At 33.9% G+C, this 14,311-nt stretch overlaps 1 protein-coding gene across 1 annotated transcript; it reads left to right on the forward strand.

The window, feature by feature from the left end:
• The first annotated feature begins 4,285 nt into the window (after positions 1 to 4,285).
• LOC118042991 (uncharacterized) lies at positions 4,286 to 7,236 on the forward strand. The gene is made up of 4 exons (XM_035050772.2): positions 4,286 to 5,035; positions 5,618 to 5,858; positions 6,485 to 6,602; positions 6,773 to 7,236. Exons 1-4 carry the CDS (start codon positions 4,455 to 4,457, stop codon positions 6,871 to 6,873), a joined length of 1,041 nt encoding a protein of 346 aa, XP_034906663.1. The 5' UTR covers positions 4,286 to 4,454; the 3' UTR covers positions 6,874 to 7,236.
• Positions 7,237 to 14,311: the final 7,075 nt, after the last annotated feature.

Below are 14,311 nucleotides of genomic sequence, written 5' to 3' on the forward strand. Positions count from 1 at the left end.
TTTAATCTTCGACACTCTTCATTGAGAACCGCTATTGAGCGAGGGTTTGGTATTTTGAAGAGTCATTTTAGATCAATTGATGGAAAATCTTTTTGGTCCTATGAAACACAAGTAGATGTTGTGCTTGCATGTTGTATTATTCATAATCATATAATGGGGGTTGATCCTTATGACTTTATTATGGAAGAAATATGTTCGGATAGTGAACCAATTAGACGAACAATCAACTTAAGTCAACGGGAGGAAAGGGAAGAGAATAGGGAGTGGATAACAAAAAGAGAAATGATTACATCAACCATGTGGAATGACTATAACACTTAAAGAAATAATTAATTGAGTGTTAATTATGTGTTTGTTTTTATTATGTATTGCTTGAGTTTGTATTATCTTTGTTATGTATTTGGAGTAGATGTTGACTTTATAATAATTTCTCTTTTAATTAGTAATTGTAGTTTTTATATGAAATTTATTAAATCTAAATATTGTATGATTTTATTTTGTATAAATTTATAATTTCTTTTTTGTAGAAATGAGTTCCACGCAAAATGAAAAATGCAAGGGCAAGCACTTCACATGGTCTAAACCCATGTCTCACATGTTGCTTGAGATATTAGCTGAGGAGGCACTTAAAGGAAGCAAACCTTCTTCCACCTTTAAAGCATAATCTTTTGTTAAGGTGGCTACAGAAATTAGTCAAAAGTTCGACATCCAATGTGAGCCTAAGCATGTGGACAATCATCTCAAGACTGTGAAAAAAGAATAGGGAATAATAACCAAACTTAAAAATAAAAGTGGCTTTGGCTGGGATGATTGTTTAAAGATGATTATAGTTTCGAAAGATGTATATGATGAAGAAGTTAAGGTATGATAAATTTTATATGTTTTGTAATTTTTATATTTACTTTTGTTTCTAAAATGTTATACAATGAACTAAAAAATTGCATATTCTAAACTTTATGAACAGGCACATCCCAATCATGACAAGTTTCTCAACAAAAAACTTGATATGTACGAGGCAATAACAATTGTTGTTAGAAAAGACATGGCAATCAGAAATTATACGAAATCATATGCTGATGTCAACTTGGAAGAGAACACTGAAGAGCAATCAATTTCAATTGAAAATGAAGGTGAATATGAAGAAAGTTATAAGGGAAAAGAAACATCTTCCTCTAGTACACAAAAGAGGCAACATAGGAAGAGAAATCGCATGTATGAAGATGATGGTATTGAAAAGTTGTTTAAACAGATTGGAGATGTAACATTTGCAATTCAAAGCCTCAGCAAAAATCAACTTGATGTTAATGCGTTATTTACGGAAGTGGTGAAAATTGAAGGCTTTGATGAGATCACTCTTGGGGATGCATTTGATCATTTGGTCCAAAATGAAATGTTGGCAAAAGCATTTATGGCAAAAAAATGAAAATGAAGGCTTTGATGAGATCACTCTTGGGGATGCATTTGATCATTTGGTCCAAAATGAAATGTTGGCAAAAGCATTTATGGAAAAAAATGCTAATTTGAGGAAAATTTGGGTTCAAAATTTTGTGAACCAACACTGCTACAGGCCTGCTTGCTAAGATGGTTTGACTATGTTTAAAATTTAGGTTCAGAATATGTTTGTTATTTAACGAGTATGTTTACTTGTTTAATTCGGTTTAACATGTTTATGTTTGTAATTTGAACTAATATGTATGTATATGACATCGAAATTTAATATTTATGCATGACTATGTTTGATGTTTATTTGATGTTTATTTGATATATATTAAAGGGATATTAAAGAGATAATTGCCTTTACCCGTACAAAAAAAATATTTATCCAAAAACCCATAAAAATATTTTTGTATGTATTTATCTTTTAAAAAATTCTTTATACCAAACAAAAAAAACCTAAATATATAACTCTTACCATAAACTAATTTGGCTTTCTTCATATGGAAAAAAAAAACTTATTTTAAGCTTTTAAAATTGAAAAAAAATATATTAATAGGTTTTACGTAAAAAAATTTTCACAATCTTATTTCTCTATAATATAATATGATATATATAGTTATATTTTATAAAATAAGCTATATATGAATATAGGATATAATAAAAAAAAAATTCATCATTATACTTTTTAGATTTCATTTTTTTTATTGTAAGTGATTAAATATTTTATATATATTAGATAAAACTTGAAAAAAAAAAATTTAATTAATTAATAAATTATTTTTCAATTCATTTTCCATAACACAACCAAACACTGGAAAGTGTTTTCCATTTCATTTTCCATAACACTACCAAACATCGGAAAATACTTTCCCGGAATTCACTTTCCAAAAGAAAACCACTTTCCTGCAAACAAACGGAGCCCTCTGAAATACAATAATAAGAATATCACTCTTTTTAGAAAGTGAATAAACAAAAAAATCAAATATAGAGAAAAGATAAAAACTGATTGTTTTGTGTTAATGATTTATTTGTTAAGGGTAAGTGCCAGCCGACCATTTTGCGGCATTGCCTATCGCGGATGGTCAGCCTTTCCCAACCGACGGTGACTCTAACCACTAACATAGGAGTGAATATTAGAAAGAGATAAACCCGATACACTTAATTTTTTTTTTTAGTTTAATGTGGGTGTCCGGGCCAGCTTGGGCGCACCTCGACTAATCTCACGGGCCCTGAAGTTAACGACCATGTAAGCCTCCAGTGGCCATCATATGAGCAACCTAGGGCTCGAACCTGAGACCATAGAGGGAGCAAACCTTTTGGTCCCAAGCTCTTACCACTAGGACACCACCTAGATGGTTTATTTTTTTGTCTTCAACGGTGATTGATTTGTGAACCTACACGCTGTCACTATTCCTCTACTTTCCAAAGTTTTATAGCACTGCTTTCTTGATTACAACAACCTCTCTAATTAATTTATAGTCATAAAATATCGATTTATAATCTCAAATCATTGTTGCTGATAAATTACTACAAATTATGAAACCACTATTGAGCGAGGGTTTGGTAGAAGAGTCATTTTAATCAATTGATGGAAATCTTTTTGGTCCTATGAAACATGAGTACTGACTATTATGTATAATTTTAGACCATTTGGACATTATTAACTTAGTTTGGTATGTTTTTTATTTTTACCACAATCGTATTGTTTTTTAGTCTTCTAGCACTATTTTTTTAACGTTGTCATACAAGGGAGTATTTTCATGATTTTTAAGTTTGAGATGTGATAAGTCAAAACCCTCAAAAATAGATTTATTTATTAATATCTTTCTTGTCATAAAAATTATTACATCCTTTTTATATTAAAAACAACTAGAAAACTTTACTGAAATAAACTAAATTTCCTCCCAATAAAAATAAATAAATTAGAAAAGCATTGTAATACACCATAGCATAATAAAAATAATGATTTTAAAAGCTAATATCACAATCTCCCCCGCACATAAATTTATAATTATTTTTTAAAATTATAATTTATAGTTTTCAAATAATAATAGAAATCAATAGCAATAACTTTCCCAAACACACATGCCAGGGAGTTGCCGCCTTTCTATCTTGTCGCTCAGTCGGTGGAAAAACTTTAGGTAATCTCCATGGATAAAGAGCCGTTGAGGAAATTAACGTCAACGACAACAAAATAGAAAAAAACTAACAGATAATCCCACGTCATTTTTTGACCGTTGCTTTGAATGCCCAAACCTCAGTTTCATTACCATAATCGTAAGTAACGCCGGGCTGAAGCCGCACACGCACGTGCTCCCTTACGGACACATAACAAACTTGAGCACCCTCATTGGACAGCCAAAACAAATGGTCCCCACTTTGCTGGCTTGGCGAAATCCGATTTGCTCTTCTTAGACACATCAGCATCCACCTACCACCCAATCCTAAAACATGCCAGCTTATCGCCACCTACAACTGCCTCTAGTAGAGCATAGAATAAATTTATACAGATGGAGAAACCACAATGCAGCCCTCCAATTACACTGTGATTTCATGTGAGTTTCTTACTTTCAAAATTAAGCAATTGCATCATCATTTAATTGCATAAATTCACATGTATTTAAGTAATTTAGCAGGAATTAGCTATAAAAAAAATGAAAAAAAGCATCTAATAAACATAATTAATTTGTTTCACTTGAAATTATATTACGATTTTTTCTAGTAATTAATGAGTTAAAGTAATTGTATTTGAATCTTAAGACTTTGGAAGCTGAAGTGAAAACACTTTCTACTGTTAAGGGACTGATTTGTAGTTTTCCCAAACAAATATAGTATAATATTTCTGTCTCAGGTTCGGCCGTAAAGGTCCACCGGCATAACGCCTACTCCTCTCTCTCTCCTCATCTCTTCCCTCTGCAACTCTCCTCTTCATAGAAGAAGGTGAAGGAGAAAGAAAAGAAAAATCAAGAATTTTCTGCTCTTGATTTAAAGAAAATAAAAAACAAAAATTCGATAAAATGGGGAAGTTGTTGTGCGATTCAACAACAACTGTCGCCGAAACGACATTTCAAACACCAACATCACCGATTGTTCACTGGAGGGACGATCCAAAAGTCACCGTAGATCATTCAGAACAGACTCTAACCATCTCCGAACAAACCACGTGGGAGGACGTGATTGGCTTGGAAGACCAGCAAAGACGCCACTTACAGAGGCTCCAATCCAAAGGCGTGCTATGGAAGCATCCCAAGAACGACGAATCGTATCCCGTGGTGGTATTCAAGCTGTCGCACGGGGGAGACGTGTCGGCGGACGGGAACTGCCTGTTCACCGCGTCGCAGAGGGCGATGGTGGCGAGTGAGATGGACGCGCGGGAGTTGAGGAGGAGGACGGCGAGGAGGTTTGTAGAGGACTTTGGATCTGTGAGTGGGGAAGAAAGGGAGGCGATAAATAACGCTATAAAGCATATGTATTCGCCGGATCTGAAGAACGGGTGGGGGATACATGTCGTTCAAGAGGTTAAGCTCTTAGCCAAAAAAGAAGATCGTGTTGCGTTGGATTCTGCTATCGATGAGCTTGTTCTCTTAGGTATGCAAAGGTAATTATTTCATTGTTTCTTTCTCCTCCTCCTTTTTTATTTTTTTGTGTTATGTATTTATTGGATCTGTTTTTGTTATTTTCTTTATGTTCAAGAAATGAAAAAAGAAGGTTCTTTTATCTTGTTTTTAGTTAAAGATACGCATTTGTAATTCTGAAGTCTTATGTTATATTGTTTTCTTGAAAGAAATGGAGGGTGTTATTTAATGGAGGATTTTGTTGCATATGATTATTTCTTATTCTTTTTGTTTATTTTTGTGATTTTTGTCTTAACAAGAGCATAAAAATGTTAGGGTTTTTAGCTAATGTAAAACGAAAAAAATGAAGTATTAAGGGTTTCGCCAATGCATTTTACTAGATCTGTTTGTTTCTGATTCTTAATGGAAATTAGGGGTTCAAGTAATTTAAAATGAATCATCACTGTTTAGGTTCAAAATATGAAAAATGAATAGTTTTTTTTTTGGGGTAGTTTTCATTGATTATTGATTTTGAAAAGCGAAGAGTGTGACATGAGGGCTATATTGCAGATGATTGTTGTTGTTTCTGCTTGTTTTTTTATTTGAATTTATTTCGTGATTTGAAGAGAAATGGCAGCAGAGTCAATATACAAAGAGAGGTGTATGGCGGTGAATGATGGCCCGAGTTGGGCAAAATACATGTCGATCTCCGGTTCACATGATGATGAGTATGATATCATCACTTTGCAATATACTGAGGAAGGTTTGTTATACATTGATGAGAATAGAAAAGGTCATGCTGCAGCTTTTGGTGATGATATTGCAATAGAGTGTCTTGCAACAGAGTTCAAGCGTGAAATATATGTGGTAAGGACTATTTAAACTTGTTGTTCTCTCTCTCTCTCTCTCTCTCTCACTCTTTTGAATCAACATATCTATTTGATTGTTTATCCTGTTTTTGGTTTACATAATGCTGCAGAATATATGCTAGTAGTGATTTAGATAGACTACATTTAGCTTCCAAGTATGATATTTTGAAACCATTTATGTAGAATGTGTCATCATTGCAATAGCCTCCTTGCATTAATCCATATGATAGAGTATGTACTATTTCACTGATATGTAGGTAGATACTACTGGATTGTCTGTTGGTTGGATATCTACTGTATAATCCATTTGTGTTTGATGAGCAAGCTGCCAGAGACCATCGCATCATTACTCCTTTTGGAGTTTTTCTGCTATTCCAATATCACCTTCCTGTCTGTGATGTCTTTTTATTTCTACTTTCTATTGTCTATGGATAAAAAGTTGTATGGCGAGTTGGTAAAACACGTGCGCGTGCGCGCACGCATATTCAATTATGTACTACTGTTGTTTCCTGACTGTGTTTAGTTTATCGAATCTTTGTATCATAGGTAATTGTTAGAGAGTCGATTGTAATGGGTTTTTTTTTGTTCTGATTTAGCTCTCTTGTCTGATCAAACATTTTACAGGTGCAAGCACATGGATCCGATGGAATGGTTGACGAAGAAAATTGTGTCTTCTTTCTCCCACATCGACCTAGGAGTGAAATTTGTGAACCCCCCTTCTTTCTCTTTATGAAGGGAACAGGTAATGAAATTGTCATAATCTATTTGAATGTTCAGGAAAACTTAATTTTGTTATGGATATTCCATGAATATCCGCCACACAAAAACAATATAAGACCCAAGATCAACTATTTTGTTGAATTTAGCTACTTTAGTTATTGGCTATAGAATTAAATTTTCATTTGTATACAGGCTGGTGTGGCGCTGGAGCTGATCACTATGAGCCTTTGATTGCTCATCCATCTTCACTCCTTTCACAGGAGAAGGTTGCTGTAGTACTTGGAGGGCATTAGTCCTGCTGTTTTGTGACTTAGGAGTAGCTGCATTCTTTTTTCTCCATAGTGTTGTTCGGCTTGCAATGTTGTTCTCCTGATTTTTTTTTCCCGGATCATCAGGAGGCTTGGGCATGACACTCATTTTTTTAAGATCATTTAGCATTGATCGTTTGACTCGCAGGTTCACCGCCTGCACTTGAGCAGTCTCGTAGTACTCGTAGTTGGTTTTGTCGGCTTTTTATTTTTATTGTTGAGTTTTCAGAGGGGGGTGGTTGTATGATCTGTTGCTTTTCTGTCCGAAGATGGAACAGTATCATTCTGTTGTATCGTAAACTGGATCGATTCTACTCAATGATAGAATCTACAAGTGATTTTTTTTCCCGTCCCTTCTCTATGACGACAGCTTTATTGTCTAAAAACTCAGGTGATGGAAACGAAGTGAACAGTGTCTGAATTGGTTCTGCGTGGAACCAGATCAACCATATTAGTACTGTTTTATTGCATTAGCCAGAATCTTTCTCTACTGGCCCTCGCCTGCTGCTTCCACAGAATGTAATGTGAATAAAAACCCAAGCTCATATATCACCCGCGATCTGCAAGATTCAGGTTCCGTTTGGGAATTTGAAACGGGTTGTGTCAAAATTTTGATTTTTTTAAAAAAATTTAATTATTTTAACATATTTATAAATAAAAAAAATATTTTAAAAAAACAAGTATACATGATGCGACAGACACTATGAATGGCTGTGATGTTGCGTGATGAAGCAAGACATTGGAAGAAAAACAATATAATTATAATTTCTCCAAGGTACTATAATATTCACTGATTAATTTGTGATTGCAATAATCAGTCTAATCAATATAAGGGAAGGGACACCTCTTCAAAGCACACCACACTGATTCAAAGATTTGATACATCACAGCAATAGTTGCTTTATCATGGGTTAAAAAGGTAGAAGAGGAGTTACTTTAATTTCTCCCCTTGTAGCATATAAAGGCATCTCTTCACAGCCCTCGTGCTTTTGCGAAGTCTCCAGAAAATACATTGTACTTGCAGACGAAAGCATCAGCTTTTGCACGTCATCCCTTCTTTCAAAGCTCTTCATAATTCCTCTTCCCCCCTACGGTAAACATGGTTCCTTGGGGAATCTAAGGAAATTTCCAGCTCGCAAAAGCAAGTGCATGCCAATTCATTGAGCCCACCGGACTCTTCAAATTATATAAATTTAGTAATTTATCAGGTGAGTTTGCTCTTCAAGTATTATAAATTTGAATTTTTTTAGAGCTATTAAAAACTTATATAGTCATAAATTTCATGCAAATTATCCAAACAACATGATGTGAATTAGAGGGGGGGAGGGGGGGGGGTAGCATTTGTATCTTTGAGGAAGGAAGGTTGTATCCGCAGAGGGTCATTGTCATAGCCGACCATGACATATCAGACAACAACTTGGATAATAGCTCAAGGCTGCTCCCATTTAACAAAAAAAAAAAAAAAAACTAAGAATAAATAGAATATATTTGTCAATTATATTTTATAAAATAAATAAAAAATATCAAATACAAATGAAAATTGCTCAAACCTTACTCGTTATAAATAAATAAAAATAATAAAAAAGTATTTTTTAAATATTTTAAAACAACTCAATTATAATTTTATGCAAGGTAACTATTTACCTTACACAGCCTCCAATTATTGTCGCTGGTAACTTGACATAACCCCTCAAGGTTGACATCAATAAAAATCATAGCATCTACCAAACCAGATCCACCATCCACGCATGATTTGATTTGATCACCTCATGTGGTAGCTTCTCTTCATAAAGCCACTCCTATTTCCTACAGAAGTGACTCGAAACTACTCAAGCTTCTAAACTTTCCCCTTTCCAAAAACAGAAGTATATGATGAACGGAATTGTTTCTGAGAGCCTTCCTAATTAATATTTACTATTCTGTATATTGTAGCTAGCTAGGTTGGGATCATGAGCTAACAACTAATTATTCCACGTATTCTATACTCCCAGCTACAATGTTTTTTTTAGCAAGACATTCCTGTGCGATTAAAAATTGCTGGCGAACTCATACGACCAAGTTAAAACTATAGAAAATCTTGGATGTGGATGAGTTTCTCTCGCATCACAATTTAGGTCGAGTGCACTACTCGATCCTAAGTCCTCACAACGTGTGACCTTTACTGTCGATATTGAAATTAATGTCAAGAAGGCCATAATAATTTAGGTTTCTCATCTTCAAAATCAAAGCATGGCCATGATGATTAGTTTAGATACCGAGGCTGTAGATTTTGCTGGGTTTACGCTGGAATCTTGCTTTGGCTAGTGAAAGAGTGCCGACCTAGAAATATTTTGACAATGACCTTTGCACCTCTTTCACTAGTTCCTTTAGTGTCTCCATTCAACAAATGTGTTGCCATCTCCTTCAATTATAGGAGGAAAAGCATGGAAAACAAGAATAAAAAAGCATGGAAAATAATGTCCATTTCCACCACAGTTCTCCTCTGTTCAAAAGCCAAAAAGCAATTATCAATTAGAAATCACGTGCACTTCTTGAAAGAATATGCATAACATATTCAGGGGCAAGAAAATAAATCTAAAAGATTTAGAGGAGGAACGATTCTGAGCAGCAAATTAAGGATTAGATTTCACAGTAATTATAATAATAAGCATTTTTAGTGCAATAATTAACTGAAAACAGACAGGACGACACGTTTGTACCTCTAAGTCCATAACACCATTATTAAAGAGATAATGAACCGGTATACCATTCCCACGTTGCTATATATGCTACATGCATGCATAGCTTGAACTTTTGGCCTAGTTCATAGTTATCCTATGCCAAATTGCCACTAGGTCTGATTTCACAGACTGGATAGTTCAATCCAGCGATCAGTAGGGGTCATCACAGGTTGCTGATGCTAAACACGTATTAATTAAGATTTAGATGGAGTGTTTCAAAACCATCAACAGAAATAGTGGAAAGCAATGGAGGCTATAAAACAAAAGCAACCAAACGAACGCATCCTCAACCTGCCATGCCTTTTCACAAAAGTAATTTCCTATTCCCTTAAACAACAAGAAAGTAGCATCTCTATATAAGTCCTTGTCTCCACAGCTTCATTGTCTGTCAGATGTGAGTCCTCATCGATAATTAGCCTCTTCTAACTAAGTTCTCCACGACTTTCCAAAAAAAAGAATCTCTCTACACTCGCTTATAAATTAACCCCACTAGTCTCCTTGTTAAACCTGTTTCAACAATGGATTCTATAAGAAAGGCTAAAAAGATTCAAGCTATGCACAGTTTCAAGAATCAGTTTTATTACAATCTCATGTTTCATTCTTTCCTTGCCTTGACATGTAGTTTGCTTTGTTCCTCTCCTCTTTGGTTTCCCTCTCTGTGTTCATCCATGAAGCATTTTCTGTTTCTATCTCTCCCAAATAAGCTTTCCTCCTACTTTGGCCCCAAGTGCTTGTTTATACTGGTAAATGTCATTGTTGTCTTTCTTGTTGGAGAATCAAGGCTTGTTGGGTCACAGTCATCTCCAGTAGGCGGAATTTATGATGACTACGTAGAGAGGAGCAGGAGTCTTAGAGGAGTCTCAACTCACCAAGACAAGGCAGAGGAGAGCAAACCGGAGATTGACCAAGACCAACAGACTAATATTCAAGATAAAGAAGTAGTGGTGAAGGCAGAAGATGATAAAGAAGTTACTGAACTAACCAACGAAGGAGATAAGGATGTTCATGAAGAAGCTGGAGTGGAAGATGATCAGCATGAGGGGAAGGACATAATTGAAGAAGAAGAAGAGAGTGGATTGCCTCCGGAGGAACTAAACAGAAGAGTTGAAGAGTTCATTGCAAGGGTTAATAAGCAACGGTGGCTTGAAGGCCAGTTTTTAGTCTGTTGTAGGGCGTAATTGTTAGGATTTAGGACACTGTTGTGCCATCAGAAAGTGGGGTAAATAAATTCATGGAATTATTGTTTTTCTTCTTGCCATGGCCATTGTTTTTGGCACAAATCTGTCAACATTTCATTTTTCTGCACTTGGAACTCAGAAGAAGGGCTTTGTGATTAACTCTACTTAATTATGAATATTCATCTCTATTGATAAATAGTTTATGAATAATGGACTCTTTATTTTAAATTTTTACTTTTCACTTAAAATAAAAACAGAGAGAAAAACAAAAAAAATGCTCTGGTGCTTTGTATAGAAACATTGACAATTAATACATTAATTGGTCTGGTGCATTTGCAATTTTGCATCCACGCCCATCCTCAACTTTTTATTTTTTTTATTTTTTAAAGAAGAATCAAGGCTGTAATGTAAAGGAAGATTTAGCGTTCTCATTGGGGGGGGACGACATAGTTGAATGGGGAACAAAACATGTTATTATAATAATATATTATTATTTTAGCCCCATTGCAACTCCCAGCTGGGTTCCACGCTGGTTTTTCAAGCAAGGGAGATCAATAAACATAAATTAGTAATTTTTCAAATCACCACTATTTGTCTCGTCTAAGAAAAACAGGACTTCTTTGTCCACTTGGTGCACGACAAATTTAAATAGTTAATGTTCTGTTACCAGTCACAACACTTCTGATGGCTTATGGTAGATAATGACTCCCAGAAGAGTTAAGTATTCTCTTCGCATACTGAGTTTTGATGGTTTGCTGCAGTAACAGCAAAAACACAATGTCATGTCTGCGTTTGGATTTGTATCGAGTCGAAAAGAGAAAATAAAATCCCAAATGGGCATTTAATACCCTCTTCAGCTAGAACCATGAACTGCAGAATTAATTCCAAAATTAAGCAAATAAATATTACAGCATGTGGCACTTCTTGCTAGAGTTACAGATAGCTTAATTCAGTCATCAAACACTTGTAGTGATCGGTTTGGTCACGAGACATGGAAGACTGGCGGCTGTTTCTGCTGTCTCTTTAGGTGGTGGGTTTGAAATGTCAAGGGGAATATTGCTTTTTTAGGAGGCGAGATAGTGCTATTTCAATTTTCAAATGGGAACTCCTTGGATTCTGGGAGTATTTTCTGGGCCAGCCATGGCTCATATTCCTTCCTTCGCACACAAGTATGATTGTTCAACGGGAAAGAGGGCAACCATTGAGTTCGTTCTGATTAAACATAATCTCTTTTTAAACATGTAACATTTTTAAAAATAACTATTTCCGGACAGTCCTGAATAAATATGTCTGAACAATGAAGTATATGAATTACTTGTGATAATTAGAATATTAATAATAGATATCAGTCTCGAATTTTTATCTCTCCTGCCCTATGTCCTGGTTATAGAATAGGTTAGAAGAAGGTCCCTGTTGAACTACCTCAAGATGGGTCCGAGTCTCCGTTTAGTCTGGATCAATTTGGATTTTTTAATAAATTTATGTTCAATAAAAATAGCATATGAGAAGAAATCTATTATTTATTTGTAAAAAAACAAAAAAAAAAATATCATTATTATTTTTAGAATAATTGGAAGGCCTACTTCTTTGTTTTAACAGCGTTGGACCAAACGGTTGCTCGACCAATCTCCAGTGATTCGATCTGTTCTGATGAGATTCTCAGGGCACCAAATTCAGCTCTGTTTTCTCCCACAATTATACTCTGATTCCAGTTTTTTTGTTAAATAATATTTATGTAGTTTTATTTATTAAGGATAGAATAATACTTTTAATTTATTAAAAACTATGTATTTATAATATACAAATTATTTAGAATTCTAGTGTTTTTTTTGTGTTTGATATCAATTATTTTAAAATCTTTTAACACTCATCTCTATTCTTTGAAATTTGTGTCTGACACTTTTAAATCTCAAAAGAGAAAAGGAAAGAAACTGGAAAATCAATAACCATCAAATAGCATATGGATTTTTTTCCACTTCCCAGATCACTCGATTCACTAAATTGGATTTTACGGTGAATGTGTTCACGAGCACATGGTGACTTTTGGAATCCCAAGGTGTTATCTAGCGGAAAAGAGCTGGAACTTGGCAGTGTGATCTTGTTCAAGATCCTAGATTCCATTAAGTTATCGGACTTTGGTGAAGTCCATGAAAGAACCACGGTGTATTTGCGGGAAAACCCTTGTCTAAGGCCCGTGCAACTCCGGAATGAGTCGGGACTCAGCCTGGACACCTTTCCTAAGCTTGAAAAAAAAAAAAAAAGGCTTTTAGGATGTTAAAATATCAATATAAATAACGATCATAATGTATTTATTGGGAGAGAAATAAAAGAGGGAAAAGGATCACCAACAATAAATCAAAAATATTTGGAATACATGTGCTATCCAGAATGGAAAAGGAAATGACAAGAATCGGACTATAAAGTGAAATTTTATTTTTAATCACCAAGAGACAATATGCACTACCTCAAAGACACATGGTGTCTCCCACTAGTTGGCAAGCACATAATACATGGCAACAACTTTTATTAATTAAAAATTTTATTTTAATGGCAAACTATTACATTACTTTTATATAAACTAACAATTAACAAAAAATCAGAGCAAAAAAATTATAATACCCCTGATTTTAATACATTAAATTTTTTTGGATCTAAGAGTACATGTGTAATTCAATTTATATAAAAAAATAAAAATATCATATACCCTTATCCAATGCAATTGTTTATTTTTACTCCTAGAGATATTTTTATTATTTGAATGTTCATAAAAATATTGTATAAATAAAAATACACTTACATAAATCAATAATAATGAATGCCCGTATAAAAATACTAAAATACTCTATAATCAAATGCAGATAATTTGTTTTTGCGAGGGCCATAGATGTTAGTCCATTATTACAGTAAATAGTAAACTGACTCTATAAGCACAGTAAAATCTTCATTTGTTTTAGTATATTTGTTATTGCTGTAGTTGTTGGGCGAGAAAGAGCTCCAAAATTGAGACCCAAAGTTGCGTTCCATTCCCAAAATTTTGTTTTTTTTAATTAAAATTTATTTTTTATTTTTATGTATTTTAGATTATTTTAATGTGTTTTAACATAAAAATATTTTAAAAAATAATTGTAACAACACTCTTATTATAATAGAGTAAAAAATAAAATAAAATAAAATAAAGTAAAAGATGAGATCAATTTATATTAATTAATTATCAATGCCCAGCAGCACGTGAGGCTGCTACTTATTGGACCGTAGGAGTTTTTTTCCCATCAGGAAGCAAGAAAGTTTATCCAAAATTTTTTTTAAAAAAAATAGTACTATATTTTGATTCAATTATCGGAGTGGGCTCTGCTGCCTGTCCCACAAGTAGAAATCCTTAAACTAGGCTCAAGACATCTTGTTTGAGAAATTTTTATTTATTTTTTTTGGATTTTTATATTTATTTAAATTTTATGTTATTTTTCCTTCATGTTTTAGGATTCTAATTTGTTACAGAGTGAAAAAATCATTTTTTTTTATAACTCA

This window comes from Populus alba, chromosome 1 (genome assembly GCF_005239225.2).
Source record: "Populus alba chromosome 1, ASM523922v2, whole genome shotgun sequence".
In the NCBI taxonomy this organism is placed as follows: Eukaryota; Viridiplantae; Streptophyta; class Magnoliopsida; order Malpighiales; family Salicaceae; genus Populus; species Populus alba.

Coding starts and splice junctions, on each gene's coding strand:
- LOC118042991 (XM_035050772.2), top strand. CDS start 4,455: ATGGGGAAGTTGTTGTGCGATTCAACAACAACTGTCGCCGAAACGACA. Junction 5,859..6,484: donor TCAAGCGTGAAATATATGTG/GTAAGGACTATT, acceptor AACATTTTACAG/GTGCAAGCACATGGATCCGA. Junction 6,603..6,772: donor TCTCTTTATGAAGGGAACAG/GTAATGAAATTG, acceptor ATTTGTATACAG/GCTGGTGTGGCGCTGGAGCT.